This window comes from Ranitomeya variabilis, chromosome 8, assembly GCF_051348905.1.
Source record: "Ranitomeya variabilis isolate aRanVar5 chromosome 8, aRanVar5.hap1, whole genome shotgun sequence".
Lineage (NCBI taxonomy): Eukaryota > Metazoa > Chordata > Amphibia > Anura > Dendrobatidae > Ranitomeya > Ranitomeya variabilis.
In genome coordinates this window covers 190,763,384-190,786,285 of record NC_135239.1, presented here as the reverse complement: position 1 = coordinate 190,786,285, position 22,902 = coordinate 190,763,384, and the positions used below count along the sequence as shown (strand labels likewise).

The following is a 22,902-nucleotide window of genomic DNA, read 5'->3' as shown; positions in this document are numbered from 1 at the left end:
CGTCTTTTTACTGACCTGTGATAAAAGAGACTAGCATCCACCAATGGGGGAATATAAGCCATGCATACAGGGGGGGGGGAATATGAGCCATGCATACAGGAGGGGGGGAATATGAGCCATGCATACAGGATGGGGAATATGAGCCATGCATACAGGGGGGGAATATGAGCCATGCATACAGGGGGGGGAATATGAGCCATGCATACAGGGGGGGATATGAGCCATGCATACGGGGGGCATGAGCCATGCATACGGGAGGAATATGAGCCATGCATATGGGGGGGAATATGAGCCATGCATACAGGGGGGGAATATGAGCCATGCATACAGGGGGGGATATGAGCCATGCATACGGGGGGCATGAGCCATGCATACGGGAGGAATATGAGCCATGCATATGGGGGGGAATATGAGCCATGCATACAGGGGGGGAATATGAGCCATGCATACGGGGGGATATGAGCCATGCATACGGGGGGGAATATGAGCCATGCATACAGGGGGGAATATGAGCCATGCATACGGGAGGAATATGAGCCATGCATATGGGGGGGAATATGAGCCATGCATACAGGGGGGGAATATGAGTCATGCATACAGGGGGGGATATGAGCCATGCATACGGGGGGGAATATGAGACATGCATACAGGGGGGAATATGAGCCATGCATACAGGGGGGGATATGAGCCATGCATACAGGGGGAGGAATATGGGCCATGCATACAGGAGGGGGAATATGAGCCATGCATACAGGGGGGGAATATGAGCCATGCATACAGGGGGGGGAATATGAGCCATGCATACAGGAGGGGGGAATATGAGCCATGCATACAGGAGGGGGGGATATGAGCCATGCACACAGGAGGGGGAATATGAGCCATGCATACAGGGGGGAATATGAGCCATGCATACAGGGGGGAATATGAGCCATGCATACAGGGGGGGATAAAAGCCATGCATACAGGGGGGAATATGAGCCATGCATACTGGGGGGGAATATGAGCCATGCATACAGGGGGGGAATATGAGCCATGCATACAGGAGGGGGGGAATATGAGCCATGCATACAGGAGGGGGAATATGAGCCATGCATACGGGGGGGGGGGATATGAGCCATGCATACAGGAGGGGAAATATGAGCCATGCATACAGGGGGGGAATATGAGCCATGCATACAAGAGGGGGGGAATATGAGCCATGCATACAGGAGGGGGGAATATGAGCCATGCATACAGGGGAGGAATATGAGCCATGCATACAGGGAGGAATATGAGCCATGCATACAGGAGTTGAATATGAGCCATGCCTACAGGAGGGTTAATATGAGCCATGCATGCAGGGGGGAATATGAGCCATGCATACAGGAGGGGGAATATGAGCTATGCATACAGGGGGGGAATGTGAGCCATGCATACGGGGGAGAATTTGAGCCATGCATACAGGAGGGGGTATATGAGCCATGCATACAGGAGAGGAATATGAGCCATGCATACAGGAGGGTTAATATGAGCCATGCATGTAGGGGGGGAATATGAGCCATGCATACAGGAGGGGGACTATGAGCCATGCATACAGGGGGGGATATGAGCCATGCATACAGGAGGGGGAATGTGAGCCATGCATACAGGAGGGGGAATATGAGCCATGCATACAGGGGGGATATGGGCCATGCATACAGGAGGGTTAATATGAGCCATGCATTCAGGGGGGAATATGAGCCATGCATACAGGAGGGGGGAATATGAGCCATGAATACAGGGGCTGGAATGTGAGCCATGCATACAGGAGGGGGAATATGAGCCATGCATACAGGAGGGGAATATGAGCCATTCATACAGGGGGGGAATATGAGCCATGCATACAGGAGGGGGGATATGAGCCATGCATACAGGAGGGGGAATATGAGCCATGCATACAGGGGGGGAATATGAGCCATGCATACGGGGGGATTATGAGCCATGCATGCAGGGGGGAATATGAGCCATGCATACAGGGGGGAATATGAGCCATTCATACAGGGGGGGAATATGAGCCATGCATACAGGAGGGGGGATATGAGCCATGCATACAGGAGGGGGAATATGAGCCATGCATACAGGGGGGGGGAATATGAGCCATGCATACGGGGGGATTATGAGCCATGCATGCAGGGGGGAATATGAGCCATGCATACAGGAGGGAAATATGAGTCATGCATACAGGGGGGGAATATGAGCCATGCATACGGGGGGGGGAATGTGAGCCATGCATACAGGAGGGGGAATATGAGCCATGCATACAGGGGGGGATATGAGCCATGCATACAGGAGGGTTAATATGAGCCATGCATACAGGGGGGGAATATGAGCCATGCATACAGGAGGGGGAATATGAGCCATACATACAGGGGGGGGAATATGAGCCATGCATACAGGGGGGGGAATGTGAGCCATGCATACAGGAGGGGGAATATGAGCCATGCATACAGGGGGGGAATATGAGCCATGCATACAGGAGGGGGGGGATATGAGCCATGCATACAGGAGGGGGAATATGAGCCATGCATACGGGGGGAATATGAGCCATGCATACGGGGGGAATATGAGCCATGCATACAGGGAGGGAATATGAGCCATGCATACAGGGAGGGAATATGAGCCATGCATACAGGGGGGAATATGAGCCATGCATACAGGGGGGAGGAATATGAGCCATGCATACAGGGGGGAATATGAGCCATGCATACAGGGGGGGATAAAAGCCATGCATACAGGGGGGAATATGAGCTGTTGTGAATTTGGATTCTGGGCTCCCCCGGTGGCCGCTTGTGGAATTGGACTTGTCATCCTCTTTCCTGTTTCACCTGGTTCCATCAGTAGTGGGTGTCGCTATTTAAGCTCATTTCTCTGGTGGTTTCTTGCCGGTCAACAATGTTATCTGATGCCTCTCAGTGCTTGTTCCTGCTTCTAGACTACTACTAGATAAGTTGGACTTTTGTCCATGTTTTGTTTTGCCTATTTGTTCCAGTTCACAGCTGAAGTTTTGTTACTGTGTCTGGAAAGCTCTCGTTGATCAGGGATTGCTACTCTGGCGTTATGAGTTAATGCCAGAGTTTAAGGTAATCTCTGGATGGTGTTTTGTTAGTGTTTTTCTGCTGACCATGAAAGTATACTATCTGTCTTCTGCTATCTAGTAAGCGGACCTCAAATTTGCTAAGACTATTTTCCTGCTGCGTTTGTTGTTTCATCTGAACTCACCGTCATTATATGTGGGGGGCTACTGTCTTCTTTGGAATATTTCTCTAGAGGTGAGCCAGGTCTTATATTTCCCTCTGCTAGCTATTTAGGTCTTAGGCCAGAGCTGGGCATCTAGCGATAAATAGGAAATGCTACCTGGCTATTTCTAGTTGCGCGGCAGGCTTAGTTCATGGTCAGTATAGTTCCATCTTCCGAGAGCTTGTCCCTCTATAGGCTTGCTATGATCTCTGCCTGCAGAGATCATGACAGTTTGACCGGCCTATAAAGTGTTAAAGACCCAGGTTGAGAAAGGAGAGTTATAAGAAGTCTGCTGGAATTTTTTTTTTTTTTTTCCCCCAGTCTGCCTTGCTGCAGTCTTTTGTCTCTCTCTCCTCCTAATCTCTGTATTGCTCTGTGTGCACCTGACAATAATGGATCTCCAGAGTGTAACTGCGGGTTTGAATAATCTCATCACGAAAGTACAAAATTTACAAGATTTTGTGGTACATGCTCCGGTATCTGAGCCGAGAATTCCTTTGCCGGAGTTCTTCACAGGGAATAGAGCTAGCTTCCAGAATTTCCGAAATAATTGTAAGCTTTATTTGTCCCTGAAGTCTCGTTCAGCTGGAGACCCTGCTCAGCAGGTTAGGATTGTGATTTCCTTGCTCAGGGGTGACCCTCAAGATTGGGCCTTCTCATTGCCAGCAGGGGATCCTGCGTTACGCGATGTGGATGCGTTTTTTCTGGCCTTGGGCTTGCTTTATGAGGAACCTCATTTGGAACTTCAGGCAGAAAAAACTTTGATGGCACTATCTCAGGGGCAAGACGAAGCTGAAGTTTTCTGCCAAAAATTCCGTAAATGGTCTGTGCTTACTCAGTGGAATGAGTGCGCCTTGGCGGCAACTTTCAGAGAAGGTCTCTCTGATGCCGTTAAGGATGTTATGGTGGGGTTCCCTGTGCCTGCAGGTCTGAATGAGTCCATGACAATGGCTATTCAGATTGATAGGCGTCTGCGGGAGCGCAAACCGGTGCACCATCTGGCGGTGTCTATGGAAAAGACGCCAGAAAGTATGCAGTGTGATAGAATTCTGTCCAGGAGCGAGCGACAGAATTTTAGACGGAAGAATGGATTGTGTTTCTATTGTGGGGATTCTACTCATGTTATATCAGCATGCTCTAGGCGTACAAAGAAGCTTGATAAGTCTGTTTCCATTGGCACCATTCAGTCTAAGTTTATTTTGTCTGTAACCCTGATTTGCTCTTTGTCATCCATTGCCACGGACGCCTATGTTGACTCTGGCGCCGCTCTGAGTCTTATGGATTGGTCCTTTGCCAATCGTTGTGGTTTTGATTTAGAGCCTTTGGAGACTCTTATTCCTCTGAAGGGGATTGACTCCACCCCATTGGCTAATAATAAACCACAATACTGGACACAAGTAACCATGCGTATCAATCCGGATCACCAGGAGATTATTCGTTTCCTGGTGCTGTATAATTTACATGACGATTTGGTACTGGGATTGCCATGGTTGCAGTCTCACAACCCAGTCTTGGACTGGAGAGCAATGTCTGTGTTGAGCTGGGGATGTAAGGGTATTCATGGGGACTTACCTTTGGTTTCTATTTCGTCGTCCATTCCCTCTGAAGTCCCTGAGTTCCTCTCTGATTATCAAGACGTCTTTGACGAACCCAAGCTTGGGTCGTTACCTCCGCACCGTGAGTGCGATTGTGCCATAGATTTGATACCGGGTTGTAAATATCCAAAGGGTCGTTTGTTTAATCTGTCTGTGCCGGAACATGCTGCTATGCGGGAATATATAAAGGAGTCTTTGGAAAAGGGACATATTCGTCCATCTTCTTCTCCCTTGGGAGCTGGGTTTTTCTTTGTCTCAAAAAAAGACGGCTCTTTGAGACCATGTATTGATTATCGGCTTCTGAATAAGATCACTGTTAAGTATCAATACCCATTGCCATTGCTTACTGATTTGTTTGCTCGTATAGAGGGTGCTAAGTGGTTCTCTAAAATTGATCTTCGTGGGGCGTATAATTTGGTGCGGATCAGGCAGGGGGATGAGTGGAAGACCGCATTTAATACGCCCGAGGGCCACTTTGAGTATTTGGTCATGCCTTTTGGTCTTTCTAATGCCCCTTCAGTTTTCCAGTCTTTTATGCATGATATTTTCCGCGATTTTCTGGATAAATTTATGATAATATATCTGGATGATATTCTGATTTTTTCTGATGACTGGGACTCTCATGTCCAGCAGGTCAGGAGAGTTTTTCAGGTTCTGCGGTCTAATTCTTTATGTGTGAAGGGGTCTAAGTGCGTTTTTGGGGTCCAGAGAATTTCCTTTTTGGGGTATATTTTTTCTCCCTCTTCCATTGAGATGGATCCCGTCAAGGTGCAAGCTATTTGTGACTGGACTCAGCCCTCCTCTCTTAAGGGTCTTCAGAGATTTTTGGGCTTTGCCAACTTTTACCGCCGATTTATTGCTGGTTTTTCGGATGTCGTTAAACCACTGACTGATTTGACCAGACAAGGCGCTGATGTTGCTAATTGGTCCCCTCATGCTGTAGAGGCCTTTCAGGAGCTTAAGCGCCGTTTTGCCTCTGCCCCTGTGTTGCGTCAGCCTGATGTGAATCTGCCTTTTCAGGTTGAGGTTGACGCTTCGGAGATCGGAGCTGGGGCAGTGTTGTCGCAGAAAGGTTCCGACTGCTCCGTCATTAGGCCTTGTGCCTTCTTTTCTCGCAAATTTTCGCCCGCAGAGCGGAATTATGATGTTGGGAATCGGGAGCTTTTGGCCATGAAGTGGGCGTTTGAGGAGTGGCGCCATTGGCTCGAGGGGGCTAGGCATCAGGTGGTGGTATTGACTGACCACAAAAATTTGATTTATCTTGAGACTGCCAGACGCCTGAATCCTAGACAGGCGCGCTGGTCTTTATTTTTTTCTCGCTTTAATTTTGTGGTGTCATACCTACCGGGTTCTAAGAATGTTAAGGCAGATGCCCTTTCTAGGAGTTTTGACCCGGACTCTCCTGGTAATTCTGAACCCACAGGTATCCTTAGGGAGGGAGTAATTTTGTCGGCCGTTTCTCCTGATCTGCGGCGGTCCTTGCAAGAGTTTCAGGCGGATAGACCGGATCGTTGTCCGCCTGATAGACTGTTTGTTCCGGATGATTGGACCAGCAGAGTCATCTCTGAGGTACATTCTTCTGCATTGGCAGGTCATCCCGGAATTTTTGGTACCAGGGATTTGGTGGCAAGATCCTTCTGGTGGCCTTCCCTGTCACGAGATGTGCGAGTCTTTGTGCAGTCATGTGACGTTTGTGCTCGGGCCAAGTCTTGTAGTTCTCGGGCTAGCGGACTGCTGTTGCCCTTGCCTATTCCTAAGAGGCCTTGGACACACATCTCGATGGATTTTATTTCAGATCTGCCTGTTTCCCAGAAGATGTCTGTCATCTGGGTGGTCTGTGACCGTTTCTCTAAAATGGTCCATTTGGTTCCTCTGCCCAAGTTGCCTTCTTCTTCTGAGTTGGTTCCTCTGTTTTTTCAGAATGTTGTCCGATTGCACGGTATTCCTGAGAATATTGTTTCTGACAGAGGTACCCAATTTGTGTCTAGATTTTGGCGGGCATTCTGTGCTAGGATGGGCATAGATTTGTCTTTTTCATCTGCTTTTCACCCTCAGACTAATGGCCAGACCGAGCGGACTAATCAGACCCTGGAGACATATCTGAGGTGTTTTGTCTCTGCTGACCAGGATGATTGGGTTGCTTTTTTGCCATTGGCAGAGTTCGCCCTCAATAATCGGGCCAGCTCTTCCACCTTGGTGTCCCCGTTTTTCTGTAATTCGGGGTTTCACCCTCGATTTTCCTCCGGTCAGGTGGAATCCTCGGATTGTCCTGGAGTGGATGCGGTGGTGGAGAGATTGCATCACATCTGGGGGCAGGTTATGGACAATTTGAAGTTGTCCCAGGAGAAGACTCAGCGTTTTGCCAACCGTCATCGTCGTGTTGGTTCTCGGCTTTGTGTTGGAGATTTGGTGTGGTTGTCTTCTCGTTTTGTCCCTATGAGGGTCTCTTCTCCTAAGTTTAAACCTCGGTTCATCGGCCCTTATAGAATATTGGAGATTCTTAATCCTGTTTCTTTCCGTTTGGACCTCCCTGCGTCCTTTTCCATTCATAACGTTTTTCATCGGTCGTTATTGCGCAGGTATGAGGTACCTGTGGTACCTTCAGTTGAGCCTCCTGCTCCGGTGTTGGTTGAGGGTGAGTTGGAGTACGTTGTGGAGAAAATTTTGGACTCTCGTGTTTCCAGACGGAGACTCCAGTATCTGGTCAACTGGAAGGGTTACGGCCAGGAGGATAATTCTTGGGTCAATGCATCTGATGTTCATGCTTCTGATCTTGTTCGTGCCTTCCATAGGGCTCATCCTGGTCGCCCTGGTGGATCTGGTGAGGGTTCGGTGCCCCCTCCTTGAGGGGGGGGTACTGTTGTGAATTTGGATTCTGGGCTCCCCCGGTGGCCGCTTGTGGAATTGGACTTGTCATCCTCTTTCCTGTTTCACCTGGTTCCATCAGTAGTGGGTGTCGCTATTTAAGCTCATTTCTCTGGTGGTTTCTTGCCGGTCAACAATGTTATCTGATGCCTCTCAGTGCTTGTTCCTGCTTCTAGACTACTACTAGATAAGTTGGACTTTTGTCCATGTTTTGTTTTGCCTATTTGTTCCAGTTTACAGCTGAAGTTTTGTTACTGTGTCTGGAAAGCTCTCGTTGATCAGGGATTGCTACTCTGGCGTTATGAGTTAATGCCAGAGTTTAAGGTAATCTCTGGATGGTGTTTTGTTAGTGTTTTTCTGCTGACCATGAAAGTATACTATCTGTCTTCTGCTATCTAGTAAGCGGACCTCAAATTTGCTAAGACTATTTTCCTGCTGCGTTTGTTGTTTCATCTGAACTCACCGTCATTATATGTGGGGGGCTACTGTCTTCTTTGGAATATTTCTCTAGAGGTGAGCCAGGTCTTATATTTCCCTCTGCTAGCTATTTAGGTCTTAGGCCAGAGCTGGGCATCTAGCGATAAATAGGAAATGCTACCTGGCTATTTCTAGTTGCGCGGCAGGCTTAGTTCATGGTCAGTATAGTTCCATCTTCCGAGAGCTTGTCCCTCTATAGGCTTGCTATGATCTCTGCCTGCAGAGATCATGACAATGAGCCATGCATACAGGAGGGGGAATATGAGCCATGCACACGGGGGGAATATGAGCCATGCATACAGGGAGGGAATATGAGCCATGCATACAGGGGGGAATATGAGCCATGCATACAGGGGGGAGGAATATGAGCCATGCATACAGGGGGGAGGAATATGAGCCATGCATACAGGGTGGAATATGAGCCATGCAAACAGGGGGGAATATGAGCCATGCATACAGGGGGGGAATATGAGCCATGCATACAGGAGGGGGAATATGAGCCATGCATACAGGGGGGGGATATGAGCCATGCATACAGGGGGAATATGAGCCATGCATACAGGGGGGAGGAATATGAGCCATGCATACAGGGGGGAGGAATATGAGCCATGCATACAGGGTGGAATATGAGCCATGCAAACAGGGGGGAATATGAGCCATGCATACAGGGGGGGAATATGAGCCATGCATACAGGAGGGGGAATATGAGCCATGCATACAGGGGGGGAATATGAGCCATGCATACAGGAGGGGGGGGAATATGAGCCATGCATATAGGAGGGGGGGAATATGAGCCATGCATACAGGGGGGGAATATGAGCCATGCATACAGGAGGGGGGGAATATGAGCCATGCATACAGGGGGGAATATGAGCCATGCATACAGGAGGGGGGGAATATGAGCCATGCATACAGGGGGGGAATATGAGCCATGCATACAGGGGGGAATATGAGCCATGCATACAGGAGGGGGGTAATATGAGCCATGCATACAGGAGGGGGGAATATGAGCCATGCATACAGGAGGGGGAATATGAGCCATGCATACAGGAGGGGGAATATGAGCCATGCATACAGGGGGGGATATGAGCCATGCATATGGGATGGGAGGGAGATGAGCCATGCATACAGGAGGGGGGGTCTGTGTGGCCATTATACAGTATTGAGCATCATGTGGGATCATTATACAGTATGGAGAACTGTGTGTGGCCATTATACAGTGTTGAGCATCATGTGTGGCCATTATACAGTATGGAGCATCATGTGTGGCCATTATACGGTATGGAGCATCATGTGGGGCCATTATACATTATGGAGCATCATGTGTGGACATTATACAGTATGGAGCACTGTGTGGCCATATTTTTTTTGTTTATAATTATTGTATATGAAACAGCGTGATCAGCAGTGCTAAATGGCTGTGGTTGAGACGTGGATATGGGTGTGACTAGTTGTGAAATGGGTGTGGTCAGAGGCGTGACCTAAAATTTGCCACGGCGCACTAAGTGCACCGCAAATTTTATACCTTCTTCCCTTCATCACAAGTTGGGAGGTATGGTACCGCATTTGCCAGATCATGGCAAGTGCCGCAAATCCCATAGGGAATGAATGAGGCCGAACGCACTGTTGCTGTAAGTGATCCGTTACGTGGCAGATGCAGAAAAACTGCCCGATCTGTTGCAAAAGGCGACTTTCACATCAGCGATTCTTGCCAAAGTCACTGCCGATAGTGTCATACTCACCAAAGGGGGAGGCAGCACTAAAAGTGCCTAGGGCAGCAGAAACTCTAAATACGGCCCTGAGTATAGCAGAGATGTCCGCAATTGGTAAACTACAACTGCAGATGTGTTTCTAATGAGACAATGTTCTGCCACCCCCTACACACACACACACACACACACACACTCACACACACTGACTGCCTGTAAGATAGAAGCTGGAGAAGTGTTATTTGAAATCTGGCACAGCTCTATAGAAGATTTCACAGCACTATTATAGGACAACTGCTGCAGTTTGTAATGAGGCAAAGATCAGTTCTGCTGAGCATGCTTATAATTATCAGTTATTACATGTTTCACACTGAGGCCATGTGCACACGCTGCAGATTCCATTGCGGAATTTTCCGCAGCGGTTTTGATAAATCCTCAGTGCAAAGCCGCTGCGGTTTTTACTGCGGATTTATAGCGATTTTTATTGCGGTTTCCGCTGCGGGTTTTCACCTGCAGTTATCTATTGGAGCAGGTGAAAAACCGCTGCGGATTCCGCACAAAGAATTGACATGCTGCGGAAAATAAACCGCTGCGTTTCCGCGCGTTTTTTTCCGCAGCATGTGCACTGCGGATTTCATTTCCCATAGCTTTACATGGTATTGTAAATGCATGGGAAACCGCTGCGGATCCGCAGCTGCGGAAACGCTGCGGATCCGCAGCAAAATCCGCAGCGTGTGCACATACCCTGATAGTGCCCCTTTTCATTTAACCCCTTCATGACTGGAGGTATTTTCGTTTCCACAGTTGTTGTTTTTTTTTTTCCATGTTCACTGAATGCTGAAACTGACCTACCATTCTGATCCTCCAGGTCATTACGAGTTCATAGACACCAAACATGTCTATTTTTTTTTTTTTATTTAAGTGGTGAAAGAAATCTAACATTTTGTTAAGGAAAAAAAAGGTACCATTTTCCGAGGCCTGTAGCAACTCCTCTATTTTCATGATCTGGGCTGGGTGAGAACTTATTTTTTTGCGCGCCGAGCTGACATTTTTATCGATACCATTTTGGTGTAGATACGATCTTTTGATCGCCCGTAATTGTATTTTATTGCAATGTAGTGGCGACCAAAAAACATAATTCTGACGTTTTGAGTTTTTTTCTCGTTACGCCGTTTAGCAATCGGGTTAATTGTTTTCTTTATTTTGATACATCGGGCAATTCTGAACGTGGTGATACCAAATATGTGTATATTTGATTTTTTTATTGTTTGATTTTGAATGGGGTGAAAGGGGGGTAATTTGAACTTTTATATACATATTTTTTAAATATTTTTTAAACTTTTTAAAAACTTTTTACATGCTTCAATAGTCTCCCTAGGAGACTAGAAGCTGCAGTTGCCTGATCGCCTCTGCTACACACAGGCGATGATCAGATCGCCTGTGTGTAGCAGAAATGCTCACTTGCTATGAGCGCCAACCACTAGTTAACAGCCGTGGGTGGATTGCTATTCCACCCGCGGCTGTTGCGGGCTCATATCAGCTGTATATATCAGCTGACATGTGGCCAGAAAGGTGCAGGCTCAGTGCCAGAGCCCACACCAAACAGGGAGAGTCCGACATCGACGTACTGTTATGCTGATGTCGGAAAGGGGTTAAAATAAGCTCAGAAGGCAGATTCTCTGGGAGATCTATGTCTGGCCCATAGATCTTATCAGCTCATTTACATATTGAGAAAAACCTGGATTTCTCGGAAATAAGACATCAGATCACAGATACAAAGGTATCATTTTATTCAACTGTCTATGCCTGCATACTCATATGAATGGCTTAGGAGGGTTGATTCTGCTAACAGATTCCCTTTAAGTCTTCCAGAGGGCAGATAGATCAGGAGATAAACAAGGAGAAAAGCACATGTAAGGGAAATAAGTGCAGTATTGGAGCTGTGCTTATTCATGAAAGCAAATGAAGACAGCAGCACCCTGGATACACATAAAGCTCACATCCAGCCTATATTACTGAGAGAGACACTCCCATAAGAATAATCTGAAACTAGGAACATCCTACAAACTGCTTATCAGTTGGTCTGAAAATGAAACCATGGTCAATTTTATTAAGAAAAGGTGATATGTGCAATAACCAACCATTTAAGTTAATTACTCTATTCAACCAAAAATTGATATGTATTCAGTAATAAAATGCGTTCCTTACCACCAACCGGTCTGGGGAATTAAAAACATATTAAAATGTTTGTGATGTGGAGTGAGTGAGCCGTGATTAATGTTTATTAATATTATCGCACAATTCCACAGTGCATTCATCTAAAACCAAATTCATATTACTGTATGTTTGTCGAAAGCTGAAACCTTGTCTTTAATATTTTATAAAATTGCAAAGATTAAGTGGAAAAATAAAAACAAATAAAACAATAAAATCCAACAAAAGTAAAATCCAACACTGGCTTTAGATGTATTTCCTCACCTAACCACATCTGTTATTATTCTGGCCTAAAACTTAAATCAACCTTAAAAGCTTTGTTCTCCAGGAGCGCGTTGCTCCCTGCCTCCTAATTTTTTGCTTACCTACGGGCAGGCGGTATGGCTGAGTCACTGACCCAAACTGCACACTGCAGATATGGCCGGTAGCCTTGGAAATGTACTGTATAATTAAAAATCCCTCTGTAATTGGGAACACAGAGAATTTTAATAACAAGTTAGTTGCTGGGTCTTATTTTTTACAAAAACTTTGCACTTTTACCTCTTTATGAACATGAGACAAATAGAGATGAGCAGACTGATCAGCGGAGGATCAACTTCAAGTCAACTTTTGTCAAATTTGCAGTTCCTCTTTTAAAGGGAATCTGTCACCCCATTTTTCGCCTGTAAGCTTAGGCCACCGGCATCAGGGGCTTATCTACAGCATTCTGTAATGCTGTAGATAAGCCCCCGATGTATCCTGAAAGATAAGAAAAACGAGTTAGATTATACTCACCCAGGGGGCGGTCCCGGTGCGGTCCGGTCCGATGGGTGACGCGGTCCGGGTCCGGCGCCTCCCATCTTCATACGATGATGTCCTTTTCTTTGCTTCCTGTCGCGGCTCCGGTGCAGGCGTACTGATTTGCTCTGTTGAGGGCAGAGCAAAGTACTGCAGTGCGCAGGCGCCGGGCCTCTCTGACCTTAGGGGCTATCACAGCCAGTATAAAAGTTGGGGGCTGGCCAAGCAGCTTCATTTTAGGGTTTAACAACATAGGGATAGGAGGTCAGAGCACCCTGTCAGAGCCAGAAAAAGGCTCTGATTGTCTTTACTACAGCAGAGCTGAAGCAGATTGAAATTGGAGGATGCAGTCTCAGTCTGTCAATATTAGTCCAAAGATTCAGGTGAGATAGGGAAGTGCTGGACCTGCATAGTCACTGTATGACTGTGAACTGATTGATCTGTGATATACTGCAGTAACAGCACCTTAGGGTACTGTCTCACAGTGGCACTTTGGTCGCTACGACGGCACGATCCATGACGTTCCAGCGATATCCATACGATATCGTTGTGTCTGACATGCTACTGCGATCAGGGACCCCGCTGAGAATCGTACGTCGTAGCAGATCGTTTGAAACATTCTTTCGTCGTCAAGTGTCCCGCTGTGCATGATTGCATCGTGTGACATAGGTGTGCACGATATTGTATACGATGTGCGCACAGTAACCAATGGCTTCTACATCGCAAATACGTCATGAAATTATCGCTCCAGCGCCGTGCATTGCAAAGTGTGACCGCAGTCTACGACGCTGGAGCGATAATCAAGCGACGCTGGAACGTCACATATCGTGCCGTCGTAGCGACCAAAGTGCCACTGTGAGACGGTACCCTTAGAGCGCTATCATGTGCCCACATGCTATTAACCTGCAGATATAGGGTTAATCTGTAGGTTAATAAAGTTCTCGAGCTGCCTGGCCACCGCATTGAAAGACTGGCTACCAGGAGAAAATGAACTTTATTCCTCCCGGTTGGAGAAATAATCTGTAATAGGTCAGTGATTAAACTTCCAGGACGCGAACAGACAAATGGTTGGAAGTCCCCCTTCTTCGCCGTAAGAGACCATGCAAGCAGCTCCCTCTATTATAGTCTAGGAGAGCTGCTAAAATGGCCAAGTGTTTCAATACTCCCAATAAACTACAATGAAGATTGAAATCACACAAGCACGGCCTCCTCCTCACCTCAACTATTCCTTGCTGGCACACAAGAATCAGGAGACCCCCATTCTGCCGATATATGGGGAACGCAACGAAGACCACACAGTCAACCAGTAATCTCCACTTCATCACATATAACCAGGCTTGGACTGTCCGACAGGAGAGCAGGAGAATCCTCCGGTGGGCCCCTCTGCAAGCGTAGACCACTTTTATATGAGCGGTACTTGGCACTATATACTTGAATCACTGTATACAGACAAAGGCGGCATCTTATTCATTTTCCGATCTACCGAAATCATTGCTATAGAAATTTGTGATTGAGGATAATGTCACATTTAGATGTAGTTGAAAAGTGGGGCCCTGAAGTTGGTTACTGGTGGGCCCTTGGCAGCCCAGTCCGACACTGTAACCCAGAGTCATACAGAGGTGACAACATTCCTTCAGATAGTATTTTGTGTCAACACATCACACACTACTATGTCAAGAGTATTGTTCCTGCTCTTGTGGATTAATCTTAGATTAGTTTGTCACTGTTGTGTACATACTATATAGAAGATCCATGGAATAATTTTGAATCCATTTCGAACGGAAGAGAAAACATTGAGCATTTTATGATGATTGCAGTAGTAATGTATTATTTTTCTATTTTTCGCTTTCCTTTTGTTTTTCTTTGTGCAGCCATTGTGCGCCCTGTACACTTTGTAGCAAAGCAGGAACCGTAGTAATGGAGAATAAAGTGGATGATGGCAGAAATATGTTTGTTTTCATGTCTGGAAAACAAGATACAATTCCATTTAACAATATACTACCAGGTTATTTGTATAGACACGTCTTCTAATTTACAACCCATTTTCGCGGGGCGATGTGTAGTAGGTTCACGCAGTTACTGCATAAAGAAAGGTGAAGATTTAGATAAAAAGCTCCGTTATAACTTTCTCTTGTGAATGATCGCTGCTGGAACATTACACATTACTATGTTTAGCCGAAGGTGTTGCTTTTGTATTTTATGTTCTTGTTTATTTTTTTTACTATTTGCTACTGAAAAATTATTGTAAAAGTTGTATGAGAATCTTCTTTTCTTTGCGGAAACATTCAATGCAACACTTGAAAGATTCAGACACCTTTGTTGTGAAATTTTTGCATTGATTGTTTGCTTCCTAAATATAAAATTGGGCAACTTTCTAAACAGTCTTCATTAAGGCGTCCGACTGTTTTGCTGTTGTAGAGTCTGTGTGACTCCTTCACATAGCTGATTATCCTGCTGATTCTGACTTCGATCTATCAGCACACTGCTCCTGATGAAAGGTTCACTTTAAATATAGAACTTATTAAATATATAATATAATTAATATTGTAAAAAAAATTCCATCTATTATTGCGTAAAAAAACTCAAGAATTCTTTTTAGGGTATACAGTGGGGCAAAAAAGTATTTAGTCAGTCAGCAATAGTGCAAGTTCCACCACTTAAAAAGATGAGAGGCGTCTGTAATTTACATCATAGGTAGACCTCAACTATGGGAGACAAACTGAGAAAAAAAAATCCAGAAAATCACATTGTCTGTTTTTTTTTATCATTTTATTTGCATATTATGGTGGAAAATAAGTATTTGGTCAGAAACAAACAATCAATATTTCTGGCTCTCACAGACCTGTAACTTCTTCTTTAAGAGTCTCCTCTTTCCTCCACTCATTACCTGTAGTAATGGCACCTGTTTAAACTTGTTATCAGTATAAAAAGACACCTGTGCACACCCTCAAACAGTCTGACTCCAAACTCCACTATGGTGAAGACCAAAGAGCTGTCAAAGGACACCAGAAACAAAATTGTAGCCCTGCACCAGGCTGGGAAGACTGAATCTGCAATAGCCAACCTGCTTGGAGTGAAGAAATCAACAGTGGGAGCAATAATTAGAAAATGGAAGACATTCAAGACCACTGATAATCTCCCTCGATCTGGGGCTCCACGCAAAATCCCACCCCATGGGGTCAGAATGATCACAAGAACGGTGAGCAAAAATCCCAGAACCCACGCGGGGGGACCTAGTGAATGAACTGCAGAGAGCTGGGACCAATGTAACAAGGCCTACCATAAGTAACACACTACGCCACCATGGACTCAGATCCTGCAGTGCCAGACGTGTCCCACTGCTTAAACTAGTACATGTCCGGGCCCGTCTGAAGTTTGCTAGAGAGCATTTGGATGATCCAGAGGAGTTTTGGGAGAATGTCCTATGGTCTGATGAAACCAAACTGGAACTGTTTGGTAGAAACACAACTTGTCGTGTTTGGAGGAAAAAGAATACTGAGTTGCATCCATCAAGCACCATACCTACTGTAAAGCATGGTGGTGGAAACATCATGCTTTGGGGCTGTTTCTCTGCAAAGGGGCCAGGACGACTGATCCGGGTACATGAAAGAATGAATGGGGCCATGTATCGTGAGATTTTGAGTGCAAACCTCCTTCCATCAGCAAGGGCATTGAAGATGAAACGTGGCTGGGTCTTTCAACATGACAATGATCCAAAGCACACCGCCAGGGCAACGAAGGAGTGGCTTCGTAAGAAGCATTTCAAGGTCCTGGAGTGGCCTAGCCAGTCTCCAGATCTCAACCCTATAGAAAACCTTTGGAGGGAGTTGAAAGTCCGTGTTGCCAAGCGAAAAGCCAAAAACATCACTGCTCTAGAGGAGATCTGCATGGAGGAATGGGCCAACATACCAACAACAGTGTGTGGCAACCTTGTGAAGACTTACAGAAAACGTTTGACCTCTGTCATTGCCAACAAAGGATATATTACAAAGTATTGAGATGAAATTTTGTTTCTGACCAAATACTTATTTTCCACCATAAAATGCAAATAAAATGATAAAAAAACAGACAATGTGATTTTCTGGATTTTTTTTTCTCAGTTTGTCTCCCATAGTTGAGGTCTACCCATGATGTAAATTACAGACGCCTCTCATCTTTTTAAGTGGTGGAACTTGCACTATTGCTGACTGACTAAATACTTTTTTGCCCCACTGTACATACATTTTCTTTTTCCACTGTTTTCATTTTCTTTTTCCAGTTTTCCTGTCTTTGTGCCTCAGCTTTATTTTTTGCATTTTTTGTATGCTGAAAAATTTGTTTTAAAACCCGAAAAAAAATTGTAACAAAAATGAACTGTGTGACTTACATTGATTGAAATAATGAATAATATGTAATTTTTCAATATATCATACATCTCAATGAGTTCTTTCTGGTGTTTCTGATGCTCTGTTCTGACAGATCTGCTCACTAACAGAGGACAAGGTAGCTCTCGAGACATGAGAAAAGGGGATAGATCTCACATTGCTTTTGGATCCAAGGTTTCTGGGCCTCCTCCAGCCACTGGGAGAAAAACTAGTGCCAGATCCTCTGGGGAGGTGAGATATCATGTGGTTCTAAATAGCCCAAGTGATAAATTACATATATGAGCAATTAATGTGCAGTTTTATTCAATTTAACCCCTGGATACATTTTTTTTTAACCTTCATATTTGCAGTGTTGTTAGAGGTACTTTGATTTATTGCATTTTGTTCTTCTCACTAAGAAAGATTTCTTCAGTGGATGAAAATGTTTATTTTTTATGAAATGTAATATAATTAAACCTATTCGTAATATACTTTAATATTAGGGCCAACCAATATTCCAATAACTAAAACTTGGCTGAATAAGAGATTCACCTAGGTATCACGACATAAACCAAAAGAAAAATGGTGCTATAAAATATCTCACAAATATATCAACTTTATTAAGTAGAAAATAAAATAGATTTTCTTAAAAAAAACTGAGTGGCTCAACGGAGGGCTAACAACCTACCTCCCAAAGCTATAAACAGTATATAAATAGCATGTCCACATCTCTGTTGCAGTACATTCCCTAATGGTTAACATATACATCAAATAGAAGAGTAAAGAGTATCAGAGGCAAACGTATGTGTAGCAATGCGCCCCAACGCGCGTTTCACCCAGCTTCGTCAGAGGTCGTGTCCAAACTCATAACCTTGGCGGTATAACTATGACATTATAAGGACACAGAGCTGAAGACACTGGATGAAACACATGGTGGGAAGCAGAGGTACACTACTAAGATGGCTCCACATTATTACAATGTAAGTCTGCCTCTTATGATCTTTACTGTCACAGCGGCAACTCGCATGCCAGTTTCTCCTCATGGCCGCCGCTCCACTGAGTTTGTTTCCTCCTGCACTCCTCAGCGCTACTGCACCTGCATGTGGTATCCATCGAGCCTTAGGGGGGCATGGCGAACTCTGCTGGAATTTAATCCTGCTGTTTCCTGCAGAGATCAGGTTCCCCAGCCTATCCCGTGCGAGCAGGGTCATTATTAGTCAGCTCTTTCCTCCACTCCTTGCTCGAACATTGGTTTCTACCCTGTTAGTCCACGTTTATGCTTGTCTCAGAATTCCGCTTCCTGTTACTGACCCGGCTAGTTTTCCTGTCATGCCTGACCTCTCTGCTCCTGACCTCGGCTATGTTTACTGACCCTGTAATGCCTGCTCGGACTGCTTGACTATGCCTCTGCTTTGCCCCTCTGTACCTCATACCGTGCCTCTGACCTTCTGGTCTACTTCAGACTTGGGGACAGCCTTGGAGTAGTACCTGGTGACTACCAGCAAACAAGCTTATCCTCACCATCAGAGGCTCAAGCGAAAACTAGGTAGTCACTTAGCTACGCCCCTCCTAGGTAAGCCCAGCCCGTGGCGCAGTGGGTCCACACCCACCTGCCTTACCAGCCTTACATTTACTCTTCTATCTGATGTATATGTTCTTGATATGTGGACATACTAACTATATTCTGTTTATAGCCTTGGGAGGCTTGTTGTTAGCCCTCCAATTGAGCTACTCTGTTTTTTTAACAATCTGATATTTTTTATATCTAATAAAGTTGATTTATTTGTGTTATGTTTTGTATATGTTGGAGGAGAGGCTGGGCTCACAATCTCTGGGTTTTTTACCTAAAGGTGTTAGATAGAATTTAGCTGAGGACTTTGTGCAGCCAGGCTTGTTCTTCCTCTCCAAAATCCCCCAACTAGGTCTTTATGGACTTCATGCACTGGGCATAGTCATGGGGAACAGAAAAAGGTCTTCCCCAAACAGTTCCCACAACGCTGAAAGATACAATTGTCCAAAATGTCTTGTGCTGAAATGTTAAGGAACTAAGGGCTGAGTTGGACCCCTGAAAAATAAGCCCATACTATTATCCCTCCTCCACCAAACTCTAAAGCGGACACAATGTAGGCAGGTGGGTAACGTTCTCCTGAAATCACCAAACCCAGACTCCTCCATCAGACGTCAAATAATGAAGTGTGATCCATGACTGCACTGAACACGTCTCCTCCAGACTCTGGTAGTGGCTGCTTCACACCTCTCCATCTGACACTCGGCATTGTGCTTAGTGATATAAGGCTTCCATTTAGCTGTTCAGCCATGAAGCTCCGGATGAGGACGCAGTGTTTGTGCTAATGTTAATTTTTCTAGAGGAGGTCTGGACTCTACAGTTACGCAGTTAGCCTCGCTTTGGTGCTCCTCAGCGCTCGGTGACCCCACTCTGTAACGTTGCGGGGTCTCCACTTCATGGCTGAGTTGCTGCGGTTCCTTCCACTCCACAATAATATCACTCACAAGTGGTGGGGAAGTGGTGGAGTGTTACCCCGGTGGCTTCTGTACAGGACTGCGCTGGTATCAATGATTTCTTCACCGGCTTTTCTGTCACATGTTAGTAAAGGCAGACGGCATGGCAAGGGGCCAGATATACACTGTGGTCGAGGGTCCAGATGATATACACTGTGGTCGAAGGGCCGGATGATATACACTGTGGGCGAGGGGCTGGATGACATACACTGTGGGCGAGGGGCTGGATGATATACACTGTGGGCGAGGGGCCAGATGATATACACTGTGGGCGAGGGGCCAGATGATATACACTGTGGGCGAGGGGCCAGATGATATACACTGTGGGCGAGGGGCTGGATGACATACACTGTGGGCGAGGGGCTGGATGATATACACTGTGGGCAAAGGGACTGATGACATACACTGTGGGCGAGGGGCTGGATGATATACACTGTGGGCGAGGGGCTGGATGACATACACTGTGGGCGAGGGGCTGGATGATATACACTGTGGGTGAGGGGCTGGATGATATACACTGTGGGCGGGCGAGGGGCTGGATGATATACACTGTGGGCGAGGGGCTGGATGACATACACTGTGGGCGGGCGAGGGGCTGGATGATATACACTGTGGGCGAGGGGCTGGATGACATACACTGTGGGCGAGGGGCTGGATGATATACACTGTGGGTGAGGGGCTGGATGATATACACTGTGGGCGAGGGGCTGGATGACATACACTGTGGGCGAGGGGCTGGATGATATACACTGTGGGCGAGGGGCTGGATGACATACACTGTGGGCGAGGGGCTGGATGATATACACTGTGGGCGAGGGGCTGGATGACATACACTGTGGGCGAGGGGCCTGATGACATGCACTGTGTGGTCGAAGGGCCGGATGATATACACTGTGGGCGAGGGGCCAGATGATATACACTGTGGTCGAGGGGCCAGATGATATACACTGTGGTCGAGGGGCCAGATGATATACACTGTGGGCGGGCGAGGGGCTGGATGATATACACTGTGGGTGAGGGGCTGGATGATATACACTGTGGGCGAGGGGCTGGATGACATACACTGTGGGCGAGGGGCTGGATGACATACACTGTGGGCGAGGGGCTGGATGATATACACTGTGGGCGAGGGGCTGGATGACATACACTGTGGGCGAGGGCCTGGATGATATACACTGTGGGCGAGGGGCCGGATGACATACACTGTGGGCGAGGGGCCTGATGACATGCACTGTGTGGTCGAAGGGCCGGATGATATACACTGTGGGCGAGGGGCCAGATGATATACACTGTGGTCGAGGGGCCAGATGATATACACTGTGGTCGAGGGGCCAGATGATATACACTGTGGGCGGGCGAGGGGCTGGATGATATACACTGTGGGTGAGGGGCTGGATGATATACACTGTGGGCGAGGGGCTGGATGACATACACTGTGGGCGAGGGGCTGGATGACATACACTGTGGGCGAGGGACCTGATGATATACACTGTGGGAGAAGGGCCGGATGATATATACTGTGGGCGAAGGGCCGGATGATATATACTGTGGGCGCGGGGCCAGATGATATACACTGTGAGAGAAGGGCCGGATGACATACACTGTGGGAGAATAATTACGATGAATGTCTCAATACTTTTTTCCATGTCGGGTATTTTCTATTTTCGTTGGCATAAGTATGGCCATTCAGTGAGTGCTCTTCTACCAGCTAAACTAGTGTTATTAGATCATGTCTTAGTGACAGAATCTCTTATCTTTTTATTAACATTATCAACATTGAAATGCAATTTCTTTGCCCCTTGAAGGATGCCTGTCGGGGTAGCTGGCAGTGATCACATGCACAGCGCTGGGGTATTACTGTACGTATCAGTTTACGACTATGGGCACTTTTGCACTTGCTATAAATTTCCTTTTTTTTATACTTTACCCAGTCAACAAGGTCAACAAGTAGACACGAGAGGTCCTTACAGCAGTTGACTCAGGAGAAAAGATCCTGTACCTTGGGGCATACGACAGACACAAGGATCATTTCCCCCACACTTCCCAATCCATCTGACCTCAAAAATAAAGAAAATATACAGAACATGAAAAAAAAGGAGCCACGAACTCAAGGTAACTTTAGTGGTCCACCACCGGTGGCCTCCTGCCTCCAGCCAGAGAGCGATAGGTTGGAGATCGGTAGCACAATATCTTATTCTCTGAGGGACAATGATCATGTTTTCCACACTGTCTCTTCCCTACATTATACATGTACCGTGTGCAGATTGTCAGTGACATTATGTGACATCTGTAGACTGTTGCCTGCTTCCACCACCACAGGCTAATACGGTATGATCAGTTGATCAGTGTCAAACGAAATTTATAAGAAGCCCTCGGCAGCAAACAGCCTGAAAATCCTCTCTCCACATATGTTTTTACTGCCGATCACCCACTGGGATAATAGCAGGTAAAATCTGCTGTAGACCCATCTCAATGTATTTATTTTTTTAAGTTGTATTTTTGACATTTTATATGTTTGGTCACTTTCCCATTCCTTTAGCGGATCTGATCTACTCCCTGATCCCATCATACTCATCTTCTAGAATATAAAACAGAATATAAGATTGTAGCTGATAAACGGCTAAAAAGAGTTAAAGAAATTACCAATTTTTGGGGGACTATAAAATGCACATTTTAGCAAGAAAAAATCTTATTAAAATAATTGTGGGTCTTATAGTCCAGAGGCTTCTTTCTATGATCGAGAAGATCACAATTTTTGTTTTAAAAAAAATTAGTAATTTTGCAATTTTTACACTGGTCACTTGGGCTTTTATAGCCTCACACTTCCTGTCTTTTCAGGAAGAGTTTTCAGAGGTCTCATTATCATCAGAGGCATCACAGCTTTATACACAGCTGTTTACAAAGGATCCACCAATCACAATAAGTGATGTCACAGGTGACCCTGCTCCCCTTTCATTCAGGAGTTTGTATGTTCTCCCCGTGTTTGTGTGGGTTTCCTCCAGGTTCTCTGGTTTCCTCCCACATTCCAAAGACACACTGATAGGGAATGTAGATTGTGAGCCCCAATGGGGACAGTGATGATAATGGCTGTAAAGTGCTGTGGAATTAATGGCGCTATATAAGTGAGAAAAATTTTAAAAAATATTT

At 46.0% G+C, this 22,902-nt stretch overlaps 1 protein-coding gene across 4 annotated transcripts in view; it reads left to right on the top strand.

Moving 5' to 3' along the window:
- The window catches only part of CFAP20DC (CFAP20 domain containing), a 398,952-nt gene that overhangs the window by 187,656 nt on the left and 188,394 nt on the right, over positions 1–22,902 (top strand). For all 4 annotated transcript variants that reach the window (XM_077278690.1, XM_077278691.1, XM_077278693.1 and 1 more), the window contains exons 9-10: positions 17,351–17,487; positions 21,687–21,867. In XM_077278690.1, the coding sequence (XP_077134805.1) occupies positions 17,351–17,487; positions 21,687–21,867 (318 nt within the window). The remainder of the gene's footprint in view (positions 1–17,350; positions 17,488–21,686; positions 21,868–22,902) is intronic.